The sequence below is a fragment of the Notolabrus celidotus genome, chromosome 8, assembly GCF_009762535.1.
Source record: "Notolabrus celidotus isolate fNotCel1 chromosome 8, fNotCel1.pri, whole genome shotgun sequence".
Classification (NCBI taxonomy): Eukaryota; Metazoa; Chordata; class Actinopteri; order Labriformes; family Labridae; genus Notolabrus; species Notolabrus celidotus.
In genome coordinates this window covers 12,763,825-12,788,901 of record NC_048279.1, presented here as the reverse complement: position 1 = coordinate 12,788,901, position 25,077 = coordinate 12,763,825, and the positions used below count along the sequence as shown (strand labels likewise).

Sequence of the window (25,077 nt, the reverse complement as noted above, 5' to 3'; positions counted from 1 at the left end):
GAAGCCATTCGGAGTCAACAGAACTCATGATTTCTCAAGTTTTAAAAGTAACTCAAACACAATCAGAATCCTTTGAAAGAGTAGTTGGATGTTAAAGTCTTTGCAGAGCTCTACGTGAATGCAAGATTCAAAAACATTGATGCAGAGAACACGACAGGTTGTTTATGTCCTGCAGGGAAAAATATGTCAAGGTCTTGGATGCAGATTCTTAGAAATTGGAGGGGTATTTTATTGTTGTTTCACCTGAAGATATTCATCAATGCAGCAGTGCATGAACAATTTATTTTTATTCCTCTTGCAATGACTCAACTCACTCTTTTGTGTATGCTCCAATTAAAATTTTATTGTTTGCATGGAAGGGCAAGTACTTCACCCAAACAAAGAGGTTTCCTCAGGACAAAGGAAGACGTCATCAGTCAAACTTCCTCATAAATCAAAGACTTTACACTCAAACTCTTTTAATTTGACAGATGATTTACATGTGCATCCAACTTTCTACTCTTTAAAAAGACTCAAAGAACCCTTCACCTGTTTTTAATGAGATCCAGACTTACAAGCAAAGCAAAACCTCTCTGTGCACAACTGATCTTAACTTATTATATCTCTGAACAAAGTGCTTGCTCTCTGAATATGAGTGTGTTCAAAGTCCAAAAAGATGTCACGCTATTCTTTAAAGATGAAGAAAAAGTCTCTTGTCACATGCAGCCCTGCAGCAGTGGGCTGCAGGGACAATGTGTTCAAACTCTCGGGAGCCCTCAGCACCCTCTGCAGGCTGGCTGTCTGATTGGCTGAGCACTGACCATGATGTCATCACTGCACGTTATAAGGGCTCTGACAAATAGCCTGGGAGACACATTAGAAGCAAGACTGCTCCACTGAGGGAGTGAGTGAGTGAGTGAGACGCACCGAGATCAAGAGAGGCAGACGGTAGACAGAGGGACATGTGATAGGGAGTACTCTGCAGGAAGTAGGTGAAAAGTGACATTTGTACTTTGCATGGGAGGCAGAGAATCAAACAACAACCTGTGGAGGTTTGTACTTTTATTTGGCTACATGCTTGTTTGTAAAATGTAACATATTTTAGAAGCTGTTACTGCTGTACCCCATCAGATTGTGATGAGTTAACTTTGTGTTGCTTCGGTTAAATTTTTTTTCTGTGTAATTAAACTCAGAATCAGACTAATTTTGGCTGTGCTGATAGGGTTAATTTCATACGCACACAGAGTTCTATATTTCCTTGTTTTTTCTCTTTTCTAATCAGGAAACTTTCAGGCTTAAATTCTGACTCTTATCTCTGTTTGCTTGTGTGTGCTTGTTATCCACATATAATCTCCTCAGATGGGAAGTACAACCCCCCCAGGATACCTCAATGTGAGTGCAGAGATGATCAACTCCTCCTTAGATGCAGCTGTGAGCGAGGAGGGCTATAGCGAGGCAACAATGATCCTGCTGGGCATGATCATGTCGTTACTCGTCTTGTGCATCGTCTTCGGAAACATCCTGGTCATAACGGCGATCGCCCGTTTCCAGCGTCTCCAAAATGTCACCAACTGTTTCATCACCTCTCTGGCCTGTGCTGACCTGGTCATGGGTCTCATTGTGATTCCTTTTGGTGCCTGTTACATCATCTTTAAGACTTGGCACTTTGGTAGCTTCTGGTGCGAGTTCTGGACTGCAACTGATGTGCTCTGTGTGACCGCGAGTATCGAGACCCTTTGTGTTATAGCTATAGATCGATATCTGGCTATTACATCCCCATTCAGATACCAGTCCATGCTGACCAAGTGCAGGGCTCGTATCGTGGTGGTTCTGGTGTGGGTGATTGCTGCCTTGATATCTTTCCTGCCCATACACATGAAGTGGTGGATATCTGATGACAAGGAAGCCAAGGACTGCATTGCAGACAGTAACTGTTGTGAGTTTTACACCAACATGGCATACGCGATCACCTCCTCCATTGTCTCCTTCTACATCCCTTTAGTCATCATGGTTTTTGTCTACAGCCGTGTTTTCCAGGAGGCCAAACGCCAGCTGAAGAAGATAGACCAAAGTGTTGGGCGTTTCCACAACAGTGACAACAGCAACCTTAAATCTATGGAGGCCAACAACGGGCGCGTCCACAAGAAGCCAAAGTTTTGCCTGCGGGAACACAAAGCCCTAAAGACGCTGGGCATCATCATGGGGATCTTCACTTTGTGCTGGCTTCCCTTCTTTCTGCTTAATGTGCTGGTGGCCATATGGAAGGAGCTGCACAATGACCTCACCTTCAGGATACTCAACTGGATAGGTTATGCAAACTCAGCCTTCAACCCGCTCATATACTGCCGGAGTCCTGAGTTCAGATACGCCTTCAAGGAAATCCTCTGCTTGAAGAGGAACCGCCTCAGTAACTCCGGGCCTGTGAATGGTTACATATACAGCAGGCACAGCTGGCAGAGCGAGCAGCAGGGGAGGAGTAAGGGCAGCTCGGAGGACAGTGACGCCAATGAAGGGTGTCTGGGGAAGGGGGCGGGGGTCTGCAGTGTTGCGGACAGATCAGTAGACCCAAATGGGAATTGCAGCAAAGGCATATCGACTGTGACGACTGCCCTTTAAAACTTGGAGGCCTGAGACTTGGGTGACCCAGTCATGTTTACACTGCTATCAAAAACTGTTTCCAACTGACTAATGACAGCAAAACCAGTCCACCTGACTGGTGAAGTCTCCAGAGACTGCCTTGGAGAAACTGAACTGACCATGCTCAGCTGAGGAAAGTATCTCTCTTCCTCCTTTAACAGAGAGAGTAAATACTGTAGGTAGATCACTTTTCCATTTGTTGCATTTACATTGAATTCCCATCTACCTCATCATGTCTATTTTTTATTTGCTTTGCTGGTTTCTTAACAAGTTCACATTAACTCACTGGCCACAGGGTAGTATCTCCGCTGTTTATTAACTAAGTGGTGTGTGCATTTTAGTACTGCTAATCTTCTGGCTCCTGTTGAATCCTTTTTAGAATTCTTGGCAAAATATCTCACAACTAGCTGGAAATCTTTTGAATTCAAATGATGTTGGAGGCTGTACAGTAAATTCCATTCATGCACGCCAAGTCAGTATGCATAGCGAGTTCTTCAGAAAATAAGGAGGTCCAATTTAATCGCCTTTTTGGTGCTTTGTTCAAAGTCATACATTCCAAATCAACCAAAGCTTTAATTTTGCTTCATTTCATTTCCCCTTTCCGTGACGGATTGCCTCAGTGTTAAATATGATTTACAACGTATTCTGCAGAACCTGTCTCTCCTCTTCACTTCTCTCTCTCTCTCTTTCTCTCCCTCTCTCCCTGCCTGTCTGTCTCCTTGCTGCTCAGAAATGCTGTGAGGCCCCTCTCCCTGCTCAGGGTTTTTACAGCCTGTTGCAGGGAGTTTCTGGTGCCAGCAGACAGCACCAGAGATATGACATTATCTTCATCTCACTGGTACAAACTGAGAAACGCCTGAGGCCATCATATGTAAGTCATAAGATACAGCTGGCAAGCTTTTTTTTACACATAGTGTTTGCCAGAATCTTTTATCAGCCCTGAAGGTGTTTAACATATTTAAGTGCCAAGCAGATGGCTTTATTGATACTGGGCTTAAACTTTGGCATTGACTATTTAAAGCTTCTTGCTGTTATATGATGACACTCAGATGCACATTTTTTTTCTATCGCACAGCCTACCATTCATATCATTCAGTGTATTTGGTCATAAGTGCATCATGTAAAACATTATTAGGTACTTTGTTAAGAAATTCTTTAAGTGTAAGGCTTAGTTTTTCTTGCCCCCAGTAGCAGTGGCATCAGTTGTTACACAAGCCCTGTTTATTTATCGTGTTTGGTTGCTGTGTTTCAGTGTTTACTGAAACCAGAGAAGCTGTTTCCTTAGTCATGGCGCAAGGGTACAAACCACCCACAACAATAAACAGGGGCGTTGTTATAACCGAGTGATAACAAAGTTCCAGAATCGGAAGGTGTCAGTGGCGACTTCTCAGGCCAATAAACTGAGATGAGAAGCTGATCCTCAGTGCTGCACCTTTGTTGCTGCGTCCTGACACTTCCCAGAGCCTCCTCACAGTAAACGGATGTATGTATCTTTATGAAATCAGTCCAAGTCTCCTCACTGTAAACCAACGTCTGTATCTTTATGAAATCAGTCTAACATTGGGATCAGAAAGAAGTCCACTTAGCAGGGCCTCTGCCATATCACTGTTTTTTCAGTCATTTTCAGATGCCTTTTTTTGATGTCGCTTGGTGTGTAGCCCCAGGAAATTCACATACCCATTTGAACCAGACCCAATAAACAGGAATAAATTCATTATCTCCACCGTTCAGCTGCAGAATCAGATAACTCCCTCCTAAGAACAACATTGAAATGGATTAGTAGATTACAAAGTATAAAGCTCCAAATCTGCAGGTCGTGATGAGGTCTAATGGGCCAACCTGAATGACACTCTATGAGGGAAGTCATCTTTTGAGTTGCGCAAGCGTTAATGGACATTTAGCTCTTAGCATGCAGGGCTTGAAACGGAAATTTCACCCACTTTTATTACACTGAATGGCTTGCAAGATCATTAGGCCAAATATGAGCAATAAAGGTGTTCTTGCAGATGTATCCCCCTTACCCCAGACGGTTTGGCGTTCTCTAGTATGTTCCAATCAAAGTGACAGCTTGCTAAATATGGCTACTGAAGGTAGAAGGAGGGGGGGTCTGTACCAGTCTAAATCGGTGTTAGTGACCTGTGTTTAGTGCACGTAGCTTTGCCTCTGGAGTGAGCTCAGCTGACTCTGTCAAAACTGTGAACTTTGTTCCCTCAGAGGAACATCTATGTACTGTATCTGTATCTGTAGGTTTGCTTAGCACTGTTGTCAAAAGGCCTTAGAAGTAGACGTAACCACAGTGTCATCTTACGTCAATGTTTGCCACGTGAAAAACAAGCTCTCCACTTTGTTGATCTTTTTCTGTTTTTCCTTTTCATGGATTTACAGCAGAGTAAATGCAGGGGTTGAATGTCATTGCAACTTTTCTTCAGGGGGATTTTTTAATTCAGCATTTTCACTGTACACCAAACACAAAGCACAAGATGCGAGACCAAGATTTTGACAGAAGACTATCCAAGCATTAACATTGAAGTATGACTCAGAGCTGGATCAAAAAGGGTCACAATATCATGTCATTTATAGAAGCACTTCACAGGTTAATGTTTGCATGTCTGATATGTATTTTTGATGTTGTGTTTGTGGACTGTCATGCCTTTTCCTTTAAAAGTGATCTCTTTATGTCAAAGTGGAGCAGGTTGTGAGCTTTACATCCACACTGCTCCCCGTTTGCAGTGGCCTCTCCTTGCACCTCAGCTCTCTCAGTTAAGAACAGTTTTATGATACACCTTTAAAGTATGATATTCATGCCTTCACCTCACCAGGCTATAGGGAGCAACCCTGTTATGTGCAATGAGTCCTAAATGTTTAACTGACACGACCACATTCCAAGCTCAGCCTATGGTTTGGGACCATATATCATGTCTGCTGATGCATTAAATGAACATTCAGTTCCCAAACTGAAGTTAGCCCAAGGTTACACATTTAATCCCTAGACATAGTTATAGAAAATCTGCTGACATGAAAGTGTGTTTCAAAGTGAATTCTGGGTTACAGCATAGCATATAAGAATTATATGTCATTTGTTAATGTTAATGCTATCACTATCATTATTGCTAATATTGATTAAGTCCCCATTTTGTACTTAAAGTAGCACTGTAGAGCACTTTCATGACATGTGTGTACAATTTTGAACACTGAAATCCATGTCTGAGTTGATGGACTATAGAAAATGTGCAGCTTGATAGTTTTTCCTCTTTATTTATACCATTGCATTTTTGCAGGAGTTCTTTTTCCTGTTTGCAAAAAAAAATAAACAAAGAGTGGCAAGAAACAAGAATCTCAGCACTGATGTTGTTGAAGGTTCTGTCCAATTGATGCATGTGAATGTAATTTTCTTCTGAAGCTAAATGTTGCTCTAGGACTCGTGAAAATTAAAGAGGTGGTATTGTTCTTTTTTCCTATTTAAAAAAAGAAATTAAGCTAAAATGTTGGATGTCAGTTCTAAATGTGGGCAAAGTTTCAAATTTTGACTTCAACAATTGATGATTCTCCTTGTAGGCAGAATTCGTCATTTTAAAAAAGAGAAACACAACTTTCTGTCATGGCAACAGTGAAGGAGGCTTCCAGAATGCTAGGTTCTGAAAAGAGACTGCACCTGAAATGAAGCGTTTCAGACAAAGGCTGAAATAAACCTGAGATATGTAATGAATATTTTGAGCTGCAAATCATGTAAAGCTATAACAAAGCTATCAGAGGGATAATATAAAGACTAAAAAATGAGCGTAATACCCCTCTTTAAATCTACTCATGAAGCTTTTTCCATGGCCAGAATAAAAAAAACCTCAGCTGAATGTTTACTTAATGTTTGCCAGCTATTTTTCCCACAACTTTTTTGTCACTGTTAAGGTAATGCCTGTTATAAAATGTGGTGTCTTATGGTATTTATGAAAAACAAGCAAGTGAATGTGCTGTAAGATTTGTACTGAAATAAATTGTCACATGTAATGTCCTCAATGGTGTTTCCTTAAAGATCTTTAAAGTTAACAACACTGTGAGGTAATCTGAGTGGTCAGATACAATACATTTGAAAAGTTAGGAGGATCTGAACGCACCAGATCAGCACTGACAGCAGTAAAGTCTATTACAGTGAGGGAAATAACAGTCACCATCATGTGATCCAGATGGAATATTAATAGGGGGGACACCGGGATGTTGTGAATAGATTCGCCTGGTGCTCCAAGTCATCACATATTAGAAAGAGTAGCTAATTTAATCACATTCAAGGGAGGTGGACTGCAGAGCTCAGAGCCATAAATATGCCCTAATATTTGGCACTTATCTGGAATCAAGAGGGTTTTTCTGTTGTATTACATTAAACAGAGTCATATGCTGAATGAAGATTAAGAGTTTAAGAGTGCCATGCATGCAAAAAAAAGCCATAACCAGAACAATATATATGTAACAGGTTTTGTAAGTCTGTACATCTGGATTTCATGATGGACAAAGACATTGGACATTACAGTATTTTGAAATGAGCTAATATGCTTAAATCAGTCATAGCTTTGTTTTCTTTATGTGACAGACCCTGGTGAGAGAATCAGGTCATTTGAGAACACGTAATTCATGTGACAATCCATAACCTACTTTGAATGTTATGCAGTCGTTCCCTTGTTTGAGAGGCTGGAACATACAGTATCTTTGGTATTTTCACTCTCCCTTTAAAGGTGACATATCATGCAAAATCGACTTTTTAATGGTTCTCTACCTGAAATATGTTTCCCTGGCATGTCTACAAACCCCCCGAAAATGAAAAATATCCATTCTGCCCCTGTTTTGATTTCTACACCTTTCTGTAAATGTGGGATAAACGAGCCATTTAAGACTTCCGTGTTTTTCTTACGTCACAACAATATCCGGACTGTAACGGAGTCAGAGCTCGGAGCTTGTTCAGCCCATAGACTGTATAAAATAATACCGAACCCTTCCTCCGTTTTTCATTACTTGCACATGTGTGCTAACAAAGAGCTTAGGAGGGAGGCATGCTAGTTGTAGGCTGTCTTAATGAACACAAAGGTCGGTTTTACTCCCCACATCTGCAGATTTGAAGATCTAGTGGATGATTTTTATTTATCATGGATAAGTGCTAGCGCTAATTAGCATAGCCACATAGCTACATGTTCATAGCTGTAGCTGTAGCTGTGTACCAAGACACACGTCGACATACTGACAAATAAAACAACAAGAAACACTTAATCTTTGACCAATCCTTCATAAAAGGTCCTGCTGCCTTTCTGGCAGAGGTTGGTTTTACTCCCCACGCATGCAGATTTGAAGATCTAGTGGATGATTTGTATTTTTCATGGAAAAGTGCTAGCGCTAGTTAGCATAGCCACATAGCTAAATGTTCGTCGCTGTGTACCAAGACACGCCTACATACTGATAAATAAAACAACAAGAAACACTAAATCTGTGACCAATAGTTCAGAAAGGTCCTGCTGCAGGCGCCTCTCTGTCAGGATCAGATTCTGGATCAGATTTAGAGGGTTGAAGTAACGCGGGTCTGTGAGCAGCCGTGTATATTCAGCCAACATGTAAACATTAGATCAACGTGCTGGAGAGTGGATAGCCACTTCCTGAGGGGGCATGGTCAGAGGAAAAACAGACCGTTCTGAACAGAGCTGAAGAAGAGGGTTCTTCAGGCATGCCAAAATCTGATTTCAAAGTGTTTTTTTTAGCATAAACTTTAAAGACATGTTTTGGGGACCTCTTAGACCAATATATGTTGATAAAAAAAGCATGATATGTCACCTTTAATTTCAACACTCATATTTTACATTGATAAAGTCATTAAGGATCAATGAGACCATTCTGATTCAGCTAACTAGCTTACAATATTAGCCAAATGTCCAATGGAGCATATAGAGATTGCTGTTTTGCCAAACAGGCTGGTCCTGTAAAAGCTTTTCTGTCTATGGTTTTACTTTTGTTCTCATTATGCTTTAACACTACCTAACATGTTCAATTTCATTTCAATGAATTACAAACTGGTTAGTATGATAGCATTTTATCCTTGGACTTGTTAGCTTAGCCCTTTATTTTTACAGTTCGATGTCTGTAGCCATCACAGTTTCCTTCATGTAGGCACTTTTACTACAGTAGGTGAACATACTAAAATGAGTATCTGAAAAACACTTAAAAGTAAGCCACTGACTGTGTGTTTTCAAAGCTAACATTAGCTTAACTTACTAGCCTGCTACAGCTGATAAACAAGCCAGTGGACAGTTAAACTGTCCTCAGCTACCTCTATTTTAAACCATTACTTCAAATAATAACTGTATTTTTATTGGATTTGGTAGCCGTATCATTGTTAACAGTTTGAGAATTGTAAACTTTCAAGAATGAAAAGCTTGAAAGGGATAGCAAGAGTACCCTAAGGGGAGGCTTAGCTGACAGGCAATTACCAGAGGCCATGCTGTGATGTATGACCTAACACTGCCAAATTCGCCTTTGACGCACTTATGGTTATCTAAACAGTCTGAAAGCTCATACTTCTAAGTCCTTCACCTGCAGGTGAATTCCCCAGTTTAACATCAACATCATGAAGTCTTTAATGTAAAGCTATTCATTCTTGTTCTCAAGACACCACTAGTCCCTCTGTAATATCTTGAATCTCAAGTTTTCCCCTGCAGCATCGGAATGTAGTTTCAGTTTAAGCTCGTTTAATGCTCCATGTTTCTCAGGGTTTAGTCTTGCACTAAGGGCAGCCCACTGGGATGTGAGCAGACATAACTCTGAAAGATCTGCCACATGGTCTCTGAAGCTTGATGGCAGATTTTTGGGTCCTGAAAGACATTGTATCTGTAATGGCCAACAGGCAGTTTGTACCTCAAATATTAGCCCATGCGTGGTTACATCTGTCAACAGAAGATAAAATGGAACTTTTCCCATATCTAGTAGTACCATGTTGTCGAAGTAGATTTTTTAAAGAAGCATCGGAGAGATGAATGGCTCTTTATTTATATGCTATGCTACTTTCTCAGATATTTGATCAGAACAGTAATGTTCTGAAAAAAGTCTGAGAGTATTTGAAGGTTGTTCCCGACAGATCATTAAGTCCCCTGGCACTCTGGTGACTACAGAGACCAAAGCACCACAATGTCTACAGTCCCCTTGTTCCCAAGGGCCTCACAAGCATTTGTGTGTGACTGTGTGAGTATTTTAGTTAGTATTTGTATGACTGTTCTCTGGTGCATCTCAAATCACAGCCTGTCAACTTCTGAAAAACTAACTTTTCCTGACCTGGGGTTGTAAAAGCAAATATGAACTCAAACGATGTACTTCAATTTGTTTTGAAGGTCAAAAGAAAATGCAATAAACACATCTTCAAAAATATTTTACTTCAAAACATGCCATAGTCTGCTTACATATTTGCTACTCATGTCCCCACCACACACTGAGTAAAGTTATACATTTAATCATCTCATTTCTGACTGTTAATCATTTTTGGTTTCTGAAATTGCAGCCAGCCTAACTCATAGTATAAGAAGACATCTCCTTTAACATTTGATTTTATGATTTTACTTCCTAAAGTCCCAATCCCTGGAGACTGTCAGTATTAATGTTTCAACTCTTTTTATAGCCTGTGACTGTCACTGGAGCCTCTGGCAATGGAAAAGAACATACATAAAGGAACAAGTCCATGATCATATGACGTGGTGCAAATCAACAGACAAAACACTAAGTGAGTGGTAATGTAAACCAAATGTACAACTGGGATATAGGGTAAGGATGTAGGCGTCAAGGATGAATCATAATGAATCATGTCCCTTTGGGATGCATGGAGTGTAAATGTAAAGGCACATGTACCTAATCTTTAACTATCCCTCTAGCCCTTCTTAGAGTCCCAGCAGGGAATCTATTAAATGTTTGGCAAAATAGGCTGCACTGTAGGGTTGACAGCCTTTACAACTCAGAAGGCTAGTTGGCAAACTGTAGTTTGTCAGCCAACATAAAACATGCTAGCAAGTTAGCCAGTCACAACAGCTCTAAAGCTATGGCTAATAGAGATCTACAGTACTCTGCTAAAGGGAGAGCTGTAGGACTAATACATTTTTATAGGCCAACCTAAATGTTAAAATGACCATGGTCCCCTTGACAAAATGCAAACAGAACTTTTTTCTTTGGCTTTTTGTGTCAACATGCACCAAACAAAGATTTGCACTAAATGCAAGCACCAGAAGGGAAAAGCTAACATTGGCATACAAACAAATTAAACCTTGTTCAAATGGCTTTAAAGTCATCTGTACTTAGCTTCCAACGTGTCTGTGTTCAGCACTGTGGCATTTAATGTCCTGAACAACCTCTGCAGGTTCAGTTAGCCAATGTAATTGTATATGCCTTTTGATGGAACATGGTAGCTTCAGACTCATGAGTGGGTCTCCCTATGAATATATTTTAAACCTCAACATTTTTTAAAGTTTTTCTTAACAGTGGAGCATTTTCAGGCTTTTAGATACCTTCAGAGTCATCATTGACATTAAGACAAAGAGGGTGAGTTTCCCTTTCTTTGACTCCCCAAACTCCCTGTTCATTCAAAGGTTAGTTCTTTCAATGAGCACTAATGAACAATCATTGAATTCAAGTATGGCAGTGATTTGAAAGAAAGTTTGTCATTTTAAGTGCTGGTGTGATTACCCCAGCCTCTAGTCTTTAAAAATGGATGACTGTGACATGAAGTGGCCTCAGATTGTTTTCTAGTCTTCCAGAGACCAGGGCATATAATGCACGTTGCATGCTAGTTCAGCATGTACGGAGCAGCTCCTCTTAACAGAAGGGCTACAAACTGTATTAATCTGTTTGTGGTTTTCTATGATGACAAATGGATTCTGGTTTTGGTTAACAGGAGGTCAAGATAGCTTTTCCAGTGAGCATACGGGTGGTCACACGGTCAACAGGGAGTGTTGTAAGACTTAATCTCAAGTGTCAGCTTCATATTAAAGTTGTATTTATCTTCATCTTGCTACTGATGGTGGATGCTGTTTGGTTTCTATTTGAATAAATGGAAACTCTGACACAGGTCAAAGAGGAAGCAGCGTAATAAGACAATTTGTAATGTTCATGCTGTCTTTATTTCCTTCTAATGGGCCAATTATCTACAAAATAACACTCAATTGTTGTCCAAGTAATCAATTTTACTCTAAGCAAGATTCAGACATTGTTTTCTTAATAGTAAGCCTTTGTTGATAGATTTGTAACATATCACCAGCCTTTCAACATGCACCTTTGTGGTTATGTACTGCCGTAGCAACACTCAGTTTGGTCTATAAAGCCCTGGAGGAAGATTAGAATATAAAGTGTTTTGTGATGTAGTCTTTTCTAAGCTCTTAGGACTGACCTTTGATAAATGTGATCATCAAGAAGCACCCTCACTGCAAAAACAGCCTTTTGAAAATCAAGGTTTTAAAATAGAAACTTCCATTAACCATGCTTTGTTGTAACAAAGGAGAGGACTGCTCAAGCCAAGCGTTGTCTTTGGAGACAATTAGACAAAATTCAGACCTTCACTGAATGGTGAATGCAGCTAGACAGGTGGCTTCCAATAAACAATGTTTCTCTTTTGGTAACTGGAAATTTTATAGGATTTGAATCATCCTAAAGAATCAAAAATATATAAAGGAATGATTGTCACATTTTTACAGTGTTCTTAAAATTGTGTAAATTCCTTGTTCTGTCCTGTCACGGCCCGACTTGTCATGCCTTGTCAATGCTCTCTTTATCCTTTGACATGAGACGACCCAGCATTCCCTGACATACTCCCAGTGTTTACTAATCGGAGACAAATATGCTTGTTAATAAAGTAAACTGAGGCCTAAAAAGGTAACACATGGATTATGGAAACTGTGTGTGTTTGTGTGTTTGTACAGTATTCAGGCTTATGTTTATGTACGCAGGTAAAGAAGTGTCAAACAGCCAACTGATCTGCTGAGCATTTCGAATGGGAGCTATGTATAGTATTTATATACAATTGAAACAAGTGGTAAATACTTATCATAGGTAGAGTGTTTGGCAGTTGCTTTTGTTAATTTAGAAAATTAGAGTTGCCTGCAGAACTCACACCTGGGTGCATCGCAAATATCCCAAAAAACATTAACCCCCAGCCAAGCCCCAAAAACTGAAGCTTTTAATCCCTTTTCACTTTCAGTTTAACTTCAATACACTGACAACATTTGGAGCTTATCGGATGAAACCCTTAGGAAGGGTTGATCAAGTATGGACCCAACAAATCACCCAAAATATGTTCTGAAAATCCGAATTCAAATCAACATGGCTGACTTCTTTTTGGACTTTCACCATGACTGTAAGAGACTTTTATGTAGATTTTGACATGATAAATAAGCCCACTGAATTTCATATATGGGTGGAATTTTTGAATATTTCAACAGTGGAATTGATTTGAAAATGTCCTTTTAACCCCCTGTGAATCAAATATATTTTCAGATTTTACTAATTTTTACAATACATGCCCATTTTTGAAGTTTTCTTACTGAGCTAAAAGAAAATATGACCTGTCCTTACATTGGTGTGACCAAAACAACTTAACACAATAACAACATTACAGTAATCATTTTTTTACTTTTAGCACCATGGAACCAAGATTTGTTTGTAAGCTATAGTGGTCATGGTAAGTCGACTCATGGGGTTCATCAGCTCAAACCTGGTTCCCTTTACCCACAATAGCTTTGTCCTGCGAGCTAGAAGTTGTTTTGTGGATGAATAGTTATCTGTGACAGCTACAGGTTATGGACTTGGCATTTGACAGTTGAGTACTTTAGAAGCTAAATGTAGCAAACAGCAGGCCTTGTCTATTCCTTCCAGATGGATCTTTCTATCACACTGCATCCTGCGTCCAATGCTGAATCATTTAAAATGTCCATGTTTGTTATTCAAAGTTTGCTGTTCAATGTTCAAATCATATTACTCCTCAGTATTTCATATCTGGTGAAAACATTTCGTACATTGGAAAAATGTAATATTCCTGCGCTAAATACTCCAGAAATTAAACTATTAGACTATGATCAGAACAGTTCAAGTGGAACTGAACTTGAAAGACCTGTAATTGGGGCAATATACAATCCAAGACATTTACAACCACATATTTAGGTCATGACCACAGTGTGTTGACAGTGGTAGTCAACATGAAACTCCTCCAGTGAAAATCTAGACTGAGTGAAACCAGAGTTACAAGTGTCGGCCAAACTTTCATCCTGACCTCATTGGGTTTACAAGAACACATTTACAGTGTGGATGTTTTTCAGTTGGCTGTGAGATCAATCAACCTGAGACTAACTTCTCCGTAATATCATTAAATGCATGTTTGTGTGTATTGGTTGTAGTGATGTGTTAAGTAATTCATCTGTTACAACAGGGAAGGATAATGTATTCAGGGATGAGAGTTGTTTTCCATGTGAAGGTCAGAACTGGGTACAAATTGAGTCAGAGTGTGGTTGTGTGTCCTGAACTGTACGGCAAACATGACAACGCCTTCTCTTACAGGTCATTAAAAACCAACACCCACAATTCTGCGTCTTAATTAGATACAAAAGGTTGCTCAGTATCATGTCATACACATGCAGATGATAGTATCTGTTTTCTGTCCGTTTCAAACATGGTGAACATCTTATTAACTAGTTAATAAGATAAACACATGTATTGTTGAGGAAAAGGTCAATGGTTGGTGACCACAATATCAGTCGTTGAGTTTGGGATTAACAGAGCACTTGCACCCTTGTTTCCTGAACACATATCCTGTTATTTTGGCTCCAATACCCTTGAATAAACTTGAATGGCCTTTTTGTTCTGTCACCAGGAGTATTTTCTCCTTGCATCTGATACTCATAGTTTTCAGTCACATGACCAGCGGGGAAGCTTGGAGGGTGAAAAGAGCAAACTAAAATGACAGACAAAACTGACAGCACGGGCTTGTTACCTGTCCATCTCATCAGAAAGAGGTGTATTTATATCACCTGACAACCTCAGAAAAATTGGAAATATGAAGGGAAACTTCATGTTTTGGGCACTTGCAACCTTTAAACAGCCTCAGCTACACCCTTTCAGTCGCTTAAAACAAGTCCTTGCCAGAGCTTCATTGTTGATGTTTACACATCTAGGCAAGAATCCTTCTCCTTACACTGCCACCAGGATGAAAGCCTAACATGTACAGACTGCTATGTGTATTTTTTCGATCCGCCTTGGTCAATATTGCTGCAGTTTGAAAGGTGAAGGGCAATAAATTCTTAATCATCAAAGCAAAGGTAGATGATACATTCATGCAGACAGGTAAAACCGGCTCTCCCTTCCAAAAGTTCAGTCTTGACACTGAAAATTAACCTTCCCTTCAACTTACCTAAAACCACTTAATCACCACCAAACAGTGACAATATTTAGCTACTGTTAGCTATGTTGCTAGTAGTGTCAACAAGAAATATCTGTTGTTGTTTTTTTTACATATAATAGAACAAATAAAGTATCAATAGCACACCAGTTCAGAGAAAGCCTCATAATAAAATAAAGTTTTCAGTGAGGATTTAAAAGAGGACACAAACTTCACTAATCTAAGATCATCTGAAAGAGAGTTCCAAAGCTTGGGGGCCCGAACAGCAAACGCTTGATCACCTTTGGTTACAAGCTTAATTTAGGAACATAAAGTAGGTTCCTTCCACAGGATCTTTAACAGCAATTCAGGAACATAAAAGTTAAGAGGTCAAAAATATATGGAGGTTTCTGACCATGTTGTGCTTCAAAAACAAGCAATAAAATCCTTAAATCAATTCCAAAAATACCTGGTAGCCAATAAAGGTTGGCAAGAACATGAGTTATGTAATCAGAAAAAGAAAAAATGGTATAACTGTGGAGATGAGTCTGAGCTGTTGGAAACAAGACTGCACAACTTGTGAGACCTGAGTATTGAAGCTGAGATTAGAATTAAATATGATGTCAAGGTTTCAAGTCTAATCTTTGACATAACTAGCCAATGGGCCCAAGCCAGACAGTGATTGATATTGTTTCTGGGCCTACAGGAAGTCATCATAATAAGCTATTGATTCATTTAGACTGGGAAAGTTATGAGACATCCAGCATTTGATGTCATTCAAGCAGAACAACAGGGAAGACAAGTCATTGCTACGGGATTTCAGTGGGACGTAGAGTTGTGTCAGCATAGCAGTGGTAGCCCTGTGGAACCCCTCTGTGTGGGGGAGGCACTTGAAGAGGAGGAGCCACTGATTCATGCTGAGAAAGATCTGTTTGTTAGGTAGGAAGTGAACCATTCCAATGCCACATCACAGACTCCAATAAATAAATCAAGACAGTTAAAAACAATTTTATAATCGACTGTTTCAAAGCTGAGCTTAAATCAAGGAGAATTAAAACAGAGTTAAAAACAGCATCTGCAGCAAGCAAGAGACCATTAGAGACCTTAACCAGAGCAGCCTCGGTGCTATGGAAGGAACCACAGCCTAATAGAAATGTGTTAAAGATAGGTTATCATTTGAAAAAGATGTCAGTTGTACAGACTATTTTTTATAAAATGTTCGATAAAAAGGCAGCTTATAATAGGTTTAAAATGACTTAACAGTAGGATCAAGGGTAGGTTTCTTGAAAAGTGGACAGACAGAGGCATGTTTAAATTAGATTACCCTCCTGGAGTGACGCCATGTCTGTTGTTTACATCGCACACGTACGGTAGTTATAAACAACCTGACTTTTATGGTGTGTCCTCTGAAGCTATCTTCCATTAACATGCATAGTGCATAGCCAAGTATATTTACTATTAGCCCATGAGCAGCAGGACACTTATGCAAGCATATCTCTGGCCTTACATGCACAGTGTATAGGGAGTCATCATCCATTGGGGGCATAACTAATGCACAACTTGTTGCAAGAATCTTCTATACTCTCCAGTCTGTTGTCTGCAACGTAACAAATATTACTGGAGTAATGAACAGCCAGTGTTTACCACACGTAGACTTTACCTGGGCATAACGCCCAGGTATTTTAACAGTCACCTGAGTAAATTTGGCGAGCCATTATAGCATTAGATGTATTTATTTGTCTTAGAGATATGACATGATTCCCGATCAGTTAATTAGCAAGCTGTCCGTTTACTCTGCTCCTCCTGCTCCTGTTCACTATGACAGACACACTCTGTGCTGCCAAGCGCTCTTATTATATCCCTCCTGAAAATGCACAGAGAGGTTTTGAAATTCTCGTGTTCAATGGGATCTTATACAGTTTTATATGAAGTGAAGCTGTCTGTGTGTAATTCAGTGAGGTTACCATATTGGTTTTGACTGGTTTAATTTGTCATGCAATTTAAATCAAGCTTCTTCCTCGCACTACTCAGCTACTGTACAAATAAGTCACAGGCAGAGATTATTTAAAACTTAGTTAAGTTTTAATGTGATGTAATGCTGATGAAGTCTTCAGATGCACTGTGAGGAAGAGGCAGAAAAAGGTGGGGCAGGTTGGTTTGTGTATGAAGAGAGGGGAGGTGTGTGAACACTGATCAATCATACATCTTATTTATGATTTGATTATTTTTCATTTCAGATTAAGGATAGATGCTTTGAGTATATATGGAGGAAAACAAGTACTGTTTATGACAGGAAAGAGGAAATAAATTACATGCAAATCATTAAAGGCATAGTTCTGTTTTTTTAAGTGGGGTTGTATGTGGTTCTTGTCAATAGCAGTTGAAAGTGCTGCAAGAAACAAATGAGCTTTCTGACAGCAAAGTAAAGTGCTGACAAATGGATAAGTAGAGCGTACACTCACATAAGAATAATGATTTTGAATTTGTTAAAATTAGTCCAATTACACAATAGAGCTAACCCCTCTGAAATGGTTGATAGCCTAGCTTCCTTTTTAGTTCTCCTTACAGTTTTTCACTAAAGGGGCCGAGCTGACTGAGATCCCCTGTAGCTAATACATCTACTTATGATAAGTACCTCAGACAACCCCACTTCAAAAAAGCTAAATCATCCCTTTAAGGCTTCTGTAAAGAGTAGACTTAGGTAGCTGTGGCTCAGGGGTTGTCTCTCAAAAAAGGCTGGTGGTTTGATCACCAGCTCCTTCAGGCTTTATGCCAAACTGTCCCACGACAAGACACTGTACCCTAACCCGTTCCAGAGGGCATAATTATCTCTACTTAGTGTAGCAGCCTCTGTCATCAGTGTTTGAATGTGTGTGAAAAAGTGAAGTCAGCACATAGTGTAAGAGTGCTATGAGTACGCAAAAGGATGGAAAATAAGGCTAACTAAGTGCAGCTTAATTACAAGTGAACCACAATGAAAAGCTGTGGGCGTTGTAACAAACCTCAAACTTCTGAGCATGTTTGCACTGTGAACATGACAAATGATCCCCAAATGTGTTATATAGCATGAGAGTGTGTAATACAAATTGTTTTACATGCTCTGTATTACCTGTGATCTTTTTTTTTTACTTTGAAGTCAGTTTCTCTGTGTCTCCAAATGCTTCTAGAAGTTTTAACTGTGTACAGAGGTGTGGCCATGACTGAAAGAGAAACCAGCGATCTCTAAAGGGGTAACTTCTGATATCACGCTTTCATTGGACATTTTTTGGTTCTGTGTTCAAATTTTCCCTTTCTTGCCCTCTTTATTCAGATCTATCAGCTGCCACGAATGCAGCAGCTACTGTTCCTGGGGTCCACATACAAAATAACATTCAATACACATTATATTCAATCATAGTGTTTCACTTACGTCCATTAATGTTTGTTGTTAAAGTGTTCCTTTAGCAGTAATTTCTAGGTCTTTGCTTAACTAGGTAACCCCAAGCAGCATGTCAGGTACTGTGACTATGTTACTTTATTTGCGAGAACAGATTCCTAATATTCCTACACATACTCCCAATGAAATTCATAAGGCTGAATATGCAGCTTTATTTGCCGCAGATTTTTTTTTTTGGCTGCATTTGACTAGTATGGTGAGCAGTGTACATTTTCCAATACAAGATATCCCTTCACCCATTTCCTTAACAAAGTTACCAATATGTTTCTACCATGTTAGCTGCTCATTGAGTGTGACACCATGCAAATTAGCCTCTTGAACCTGTCCAGTAGCTGAGCCTTTGAGTGATAGGCAGAGTTAATGATCACTGTTAGTGCCCCTGAGCAAAATACTTTGGATTTTTGCTGCTACATTCAAGACAAGTCTGTTTTCACAAATCCAATCCACTACTAATTGTGGTACTGCCATGAGTTAATCCTGTTTGGGTTTGGATTTTTCCTTGTTTTATCAGTCTTTGTTTCCTGTTTCATTTTGTAGATTCCCCTTGTGTTTCATGCCTTGGTTTCTCCCCGTGTTTATTCTGTGTTTTAAGTTATCCTATGTCTTCCTTTTGTGTGTTTAGTGATCCAGGTCTCATGTTGTATTCTTTTGTATTTTCTTGTGTTTCTTCATCTAGTCTATTGTGTTTCCTGTTTCATTTTGTAGGTCTTTATCCCTGCGGTTTATAATGAATTCAAATTTTTTCACAGCACCTCAAAACAAAAAGCCCCCCCTTCAAAAAAGAAGAAAGAATAAAAAGCGTAACATTAGCGCCGTGCATTGTGGGAAACAGTTTGTGAGTGAGACTGGTCCGATGAATCCTGAGAAATTTTCCAAAATTTGTACGATATCCAAGTAGTTTTGGCAAACTGCAGACTTTGCTCTTGTTCACATTCATTTTGGCCAAACCATTAACCATTAATAAGTTTTGTTTGTACCTTTTGTTCTTTTATTATTAAAATCTTTATTTTTTGGGTCCTCCCTGTTTTTCCCATCATGACAGATTCAGATTGAAGTGTGTTCCTTAATTCATCTAACTTAATTCCTTTGCATCCTTATGTCCTCAGTCAGAGGCCAAGCATCATGTTCCCAAAGCCAATATGCAAAACTAACCGTGTACAGTACTTCAATTGTTTCTAAGACCTTCAACTTATTTCTGCACCTGCTGGTCTGAACGTGACACATGTTGTTTGTACAGAGGAGATATGAAAGGCAAATACGCTTCTTTTTTGTTTTACAGTGAAATAAGAGCTTCACCTCCCGCACCCTCTTTTTGTATATGTTTACTGACTATATAACTGTTGTGAGTCATATGAGTCTTGTGCTGTATGGTGAAACTCCTAAATGTTCCCAAATGTTTTTTAAGATTTGACTTAGAGGGTTTCAGAATGTTGTTGTGTTGGGGAATTGTTTTCTCACGATCAAGAAAAGTCAATGTGGAAGAAAAAGAGATATTTCTCCTTTCAGAGATGGATATTTCATGCAGGGTTATTCATCATTCACTTTCTCTCATAAACTTTTATTACATTTGCTTTAAACTCTCCTGTGTAAGGCTGGGGAAATATATTTTATTTTTGTTTGTTTTTTATTTTGTTTATCTTACCTTCAGCCTCTCCTAAGGCAAATAACTTAACATCCTATCCACTCAGGGTTTTACATATTGTTTGTTTGGAACGTTTATCAGGTCACACGAGATCATTCAACCTTGTGTTTTTTATTCTGCTGATAGTAGCGAGCTTCTGCGGCTCCACACATGAACATGATAGTGTGATGAGCATAGACTTATCAAGCTGATGTCCTGTGAGATCATTTCAAAGTGTCCATGAGAATACTTAAAAAGGAAGAACAATCCAGTGCTTGTTTTGGCACACTTGGACCTGTTGTGAACTTGAGCTTAAACTCATGCCTGTAGGGGGGAAGGAAGCCGCCTTGCAACATTATTCTGCATGCAGACCGTGTGTGCAAACATTCCTTCCTTTGGCTCATTGCTGCATAACAATCTCACCCTCAGCAGTTGTTGTTTGGCCGCGCCTGTCCTCTCTCATACTTGTTTTTTTTCCCCCATCATCCATCAGCAAGTACCCTAAACAGCTCAGTGGTTAATAATTTATTACTCCAAAATGAGAAATTTTATTAGGCATGCAATTTCTTCAAAACTGATTACATTCCAACTGCACTTGATGTGCTGACAAAACCACTCAAGTCTACTGTCTGTATTTCAAACACTGTCAGGAAATATGTTTTGATATAAACCATCACCTGTTGTAATCTCACACAAGAAGATTCCTGCAAACAAAATTGTCTTTATTAGATTTTAGTCAAATTGAACCCTAACCTGTGACCAGAGGGAAATTATTTTATGCTGATTTTGGACTGCTGCCATATCCAGACACATGACAGATATCTATTCTCTTCACTTCTGTTCCTGTTAAATGTTTCTGCAGGAGCTGCTGCATCACAGCTGCAAACAGGAACTACCTTTCACCGCCCTCTTCTGGCTGCTCTGAGGAATAACACCAATATGTTGGCTTTAAAAGCAAAGTACAAAATCAACGTGATAGCTCCCTCTAGTGGAGCCTTTAAGACTTGCAGCACTGTCCCAGTAAATGTGCTGCCTCTTTTTTAAAGGTCCAAATACAAGAAAAATCTTCTCATTTGTGTTTTGACTCCACATGTGCATGACTGTGCGAGAAGTGTTTTTTGTACTGAGTGTGCTCATAAAAACTTGGTGTGATTTTATCGGTGCAATAACTTACTTTACTATCAATTCATAAGATAGAGGTGTAGAAGTGTATATATCTGTATATATCTGTTATATTTGCTTTAATTTTTATTATTTAGATTCACTTTTCCCATTATTATTATTATTTTTTTTTTTTAACTATGTAAGTACAGTGTTGTATTCTCATGTCCCGTGTTGTAAGCTGCTGGAACAAACAAATTTCCCCGAATGGGCGATCAATAAAGTACATCTAATCAAATCTCATCTAATCAAATCTAATCTAAGAAGTGTAAATAGTATTAAAAATGTGTAATATCATATATTTCATAATTCTGTGATTCAAGGTCTCTTATTGGAAGAATTGTGAGGTGTTCTCTTCACCATTAATCTCTCTGTTTTCTTTGGTCAGCAATCCCTCTTTTCAATGTCATTATGGCTTTTATGAAACACCATTTCAGTTTGAGGAAGAAAAAAAATAAGTAGATCATAAAACAAAGCTTCAACTTCCTATTACATAAATTAAAACTTCCCCTATACTGAACCTGCATTCTGATTTTTTTTTCTCTTGGGGTTAAGTCAGATGTCTGTTCTACTCATTCCAAAAGCTCGGGCTAACAATGTCGCACATTTTTAAAAACCTCATACTAAGACAGAACTCCATTCTGTCAGCTTACTGAGTATTGTCTGTGTGACAATGGCTGTATAGTTAATAAGGATTGTTCACATTTGTTACAAAGCTCTATTGTTGTTATGTTGCTATGTTGTTAAAATATTTCTACTGTGAATAATACAGTTCAGACTTTTTGAAAGCAGGTACGAGATGTTTCATTCATTAAGAAAGAATCTTAGGACCAAAAAGTGTATCAACATTGATTAAATTTTGATATGCGACAATACTTGCAACCACAGATGTTTATTTGAAAACTGTTACACTCTGGCATTTTCTTTAGCATTTAGTCTTAAAAATCAATCAGCATTCAAGACACTTCGACACACGCATGCACGCACGCACGCACGCACACACACTCAAGCACACACACACACACACACACACACACACACACACACACACTGACACACACACACACACACACACACACACACAAGTATAAACCAGGCTTCAGTCCTCTGCAGGAAGTTAACGGAGGTTTAAAAGCAGGAAATGCAGCTGAATCTGATCCGCTGTGAGTTTTTGACTTTCATTCTTACCCTCTCTGTTCTTCAGAACAGATGAGTAAGGATATCCCGGACAGTCTGCCTCTGAACTGAAGGTCCTCTGCTCTGTTTCAGCAGAGTTGGTCTTGAAGACTCCATCTCGCATTGCAGCGAAGACCCTGTTAATGTGTGCGTTAATGTTCAGAGCCTGCAGAGCTTGAAGCTTCTCCACAACTGTCTTTTCATACATGTCCTTTTGGGCTTGAAGCTTAGATTGGGGTTCAGTAGGGGGCAGTGGAGCTGGTGGAGAAGACACAGTAGAATAACTTTCCTCTTGACTTAACGTTTGCTGCTCTATTTCAGTCATGTCATTTGCAAAGCTCTTCTGAGTCACAGATATGGATGGAGGTTCAGCAGGGTATGGGAGAGGAGGAGGAGGAGAAACAGCAGCAGAGTCCTCATCAGAGCTTGTCCCCTCCTCAGTTAGAGCCCAGTTAAACTGATCCTGGACTGGAGTGCTGGCTGGAGGATCAACAGTGGAGGTCAGATGAACTGGCTCTTCACAGCTCTGGGATTGAAACATCTCACAAATCTGTCCCACTGCGACTTCAACAATGTCATTCAGCAGTACTGGTGAGAAGGCCTCGATCCTGTCCACCAAGATGTCATAAGGACACGCCACTCTGATCTTTGCGAGGATTGACTGGATCATTTCATCTCTGATGGAGCGGGAGAAGATGGCCTGATGTCTCAAAGTCGTTAGAGTAGAGGAGACCCCGTCCATGACTGCCTTTGTGACCCCAACAGACATTATACTGAGCTGCCGGGAAGGCATGTTTAAGAGGGGTTGTAGAGGTAGCACCCAGAAGCCCTGCAGGACTTTGGGGACAACTTCCAGCACCACCTCTTGTGGACGGAGCAGTCTGGCACTGGGAGCCTCCTTCTGCCTGTGACTCAGGATCTCTGCATAATCTTTAACCACACTGAGGAGTTTAGGATGTCTGTGGGTGAGAGTTTTTTAGATTAAAACACACAGAAACACTAAAATCAAAAACAGTTAAATGTAAAAGTTAATAAAAGTTTAATACATGAAATGTGACTCACTTAAAATAAGGAGGTAAGGCCTCCTGAGAGTTGAGGAGCACCTTTGCTTCATTCTCAACATCCCTCATCTTGTTGTTGACATTCACAGACCAAACCTGAAACAATGAATAAGATACTGAATGCAGTTTTGCCATATTTGGATGATAAATGTAACCATTTACTCAAAAGTTTTCAACAGGTTTTTGTCTTACCAGTTTCATTAGTGGCTTGGCCTCGTCCTCATCCAAACCCTCCAGTTCAAACTCCCAAAAGCTTCAAATAGAAACAACAAAGAATATTTATCTCTTCATCATCCAAGTGATACTAGTTTGACATTAGCAGAGTTTGAGATGTTTCTGTATATCTTAGTTCTGTAACTCACCGTTCTCTAAGATTTCCGGTGCTCTTCTCAAAAATCAAGCTGGTCATGTCTTCAGCAGTCACCTGAGATGGGATCTGATTTTTCTGCTGAAGCTTAAGGAGTCCCACCACCAGGGCAATCTGCAGAAATAAGGAAATAATTTATTTCCAAGCATGATAAGACAGAGTGATTTAGAACTTTTATTTTCTATTTGTGTTGCTAATGAAAGATGGTAGGACTCACCTGAGATTTGTAACTGCGTTCATGCCAGCAGAGCTGCAGAGCTCGGTTGTAGATGGGTGTGTTGAACAGCACCTTTGGAGAGATAAAACAATCTTATATGAAGTTGTAGTCATATAATGGAATAATTTAGATATTTAAAGTCTAAAACCAATTGAAACTCTTTGACATACCATGATGGGTCTGTAGATCCCTCTGCTTCCTTCCAGGAAGGACATTGATATTTTCCTCTGTAAAGGCCACATAAACATAGTTACATGAGCTGTGCTATAACAATACAAAAGAGAAATACAATTCAATCGACTGAATTTTCTAAAAAGCTTGAATAGCTCGCCTAAAGAACAGCCAACACGATCAATGCTACAAGAACAAATGAGCAGAATCAGCTCAGGCGATGATTTTTAAAATCTGGATTTGAATTGAGATTGTTATGGTTACCTGTTTTAAATAAAAACTAGAAACAGCTAAAATGGGCCCAACATAGGAAAAGTAATAGCCAACACAGCTATTATAGCTACATAACTATTTACAACTGAAACTATTGAGACTCTTTAAAATAAAGCTCTATTACTGACCTTACGGGGGTTAGTTTGGAAATAGCTGAGGTTGTCTTTGAAGGTTCCCACTCATCCAGGTTTTGGCAATTCAAGCTTGATCCAAACATCAACTGACTTAAACTCTCTCCTTTAGGCTCCCTCAGTTTTAAACGGATTTGTGGACAGATGTAGAAATGTGGAAGGTTTCAGGATACAGGGACAAAGGAGTATGCAAAAGATGATTGAAGTCAATTAAAAGTCATCGACTAGCTGAGTCGTTAACACTCTCAGTCGTCGATGAGTCGTTGGTGCAAAGGAGTGTCCATTGTTCTGTAGATGTAGACTACAACTAAAGAGAAACACTAATTTTAGTTCAAACTCTCATTAAAAACAATGTTGGATTAGATCCTTAACTGCATTGCCAGGGAAGTAAGACCTATGTATCACAGACTGCATATATAAAACATGGCTGTACTCTCAGTGACGTTGCCCATTTTTTTTCTCAAGTGACATTAAGATGAT

The 25,077-nt window shown here is 39.4% G+C and overlaps 2 protein-coding genes across 5 annotated transcripts; one reads left to right on the top strand and one right to left on the bottom strand.

Annotated features, from left to right (window-relative positions):
• The first annotated feature begins 848 nt into the window (after nt 1–848).
• Nucleotides 849–6,627, top strand: adrb2a (adrenoceptor beta 2, surface a). Its single transcript, XM_034689272.1, has 2 exons — nt 849–1,031; nt 1,339–6,627. Exon 2 carries the CDS (start codon nt 1,339–1,341, stop codon nt 2,593–2,595), a length of 1,257 nt encoding a protein of 418 aa, XP_034545163.1. The 5' UTR covers nt 849–1,031; the 3' UTR covers nt 2,596–6,627.
• A 15,362-nt stretch (nt 6,628–21,989) lies between these two features.
• Nucleotides 21,990–24,918, bottom strand: LOC117817275. 4 transcript variants are annotated; one of them, XM_034689882.1, is made up of 7 exons: nt 24,193–24,401; nt 24,023–24,094; nt 23,801–23,919; nt 23,631–23,691; nt 23,440–23,534; nt 22,287–23,336; nt 21,990–22,074 (listed from the first exon to the last, which is right to left on the bottom strand). In XM_034689882.1, the coding sequence occupies exons 1-6, from the start codon at nt 24,268–24,270 to the stop codon at nt 22,319–22,321; spliced, it is 1,443 nt and encodes a 480-aa protein (XP_034545773.1). In that variant the 5' UTR covers nt 24,271–24,401; the 3' UTR covers nt 21,990–22,074; nt 22,287–22,318. The 4 variants fall into 4 exon arrangements, with proteins under 4 accessions (XP_034545773.1, XP_034545775.1, XP_034545774.1 ...); XM_034689884.1 differs by lacking the exon at nt 21,990–22,074 and adding an exon at nt 24,595–24,918 and having other exon boundaries at nt 22,077–23,336; nt 24,193–24,249; XM_034689883.1 differs by lacking the exon at nt 21,990–22,074 and having other exon boundaries at nt 22,077–23,336; nt 24,193–24,249; nt 24,354–24,427.
• Between the last annotated feature and the right edge of the window lie 159 nt (nt 24,919–25,077).

What these genes read in the sequence shown, in the direction of transcription:
- adrb2a (XM_034689272.1), top strand. Translation starts at nt 1,339, where the DNA reads ATGGGAAGTACAACCCCCCCAGGATACCTCAATGTGAGTGCAGAGATG.
- LOC117817275 (XM_034689882.1), bottom strand. Translation starts at nt 24,270, where the DNA reads ATGTTTATGTGGCCTTTACAGAGGAAAATATCAATGTCCTTCCTGGAA. An exon ending in GGATCTACAGACCCATCATG is followed by an intron (nt 24,095 to 24,192) that starts GTATGTCAAAGA and finishes ATCTCTCCAAAG; the next exon opens with GTGCTGTTCAACACACCCAT. An exon ending in ACCGGAAATCTTAGAGAACG is followed by an intron (nt 23,692 to 23,800) that starts GTGAGTTACAGA and finishes TTCTATTTGAAG; the next exon opens with CTTTTGGGAGTTTGAACTGG.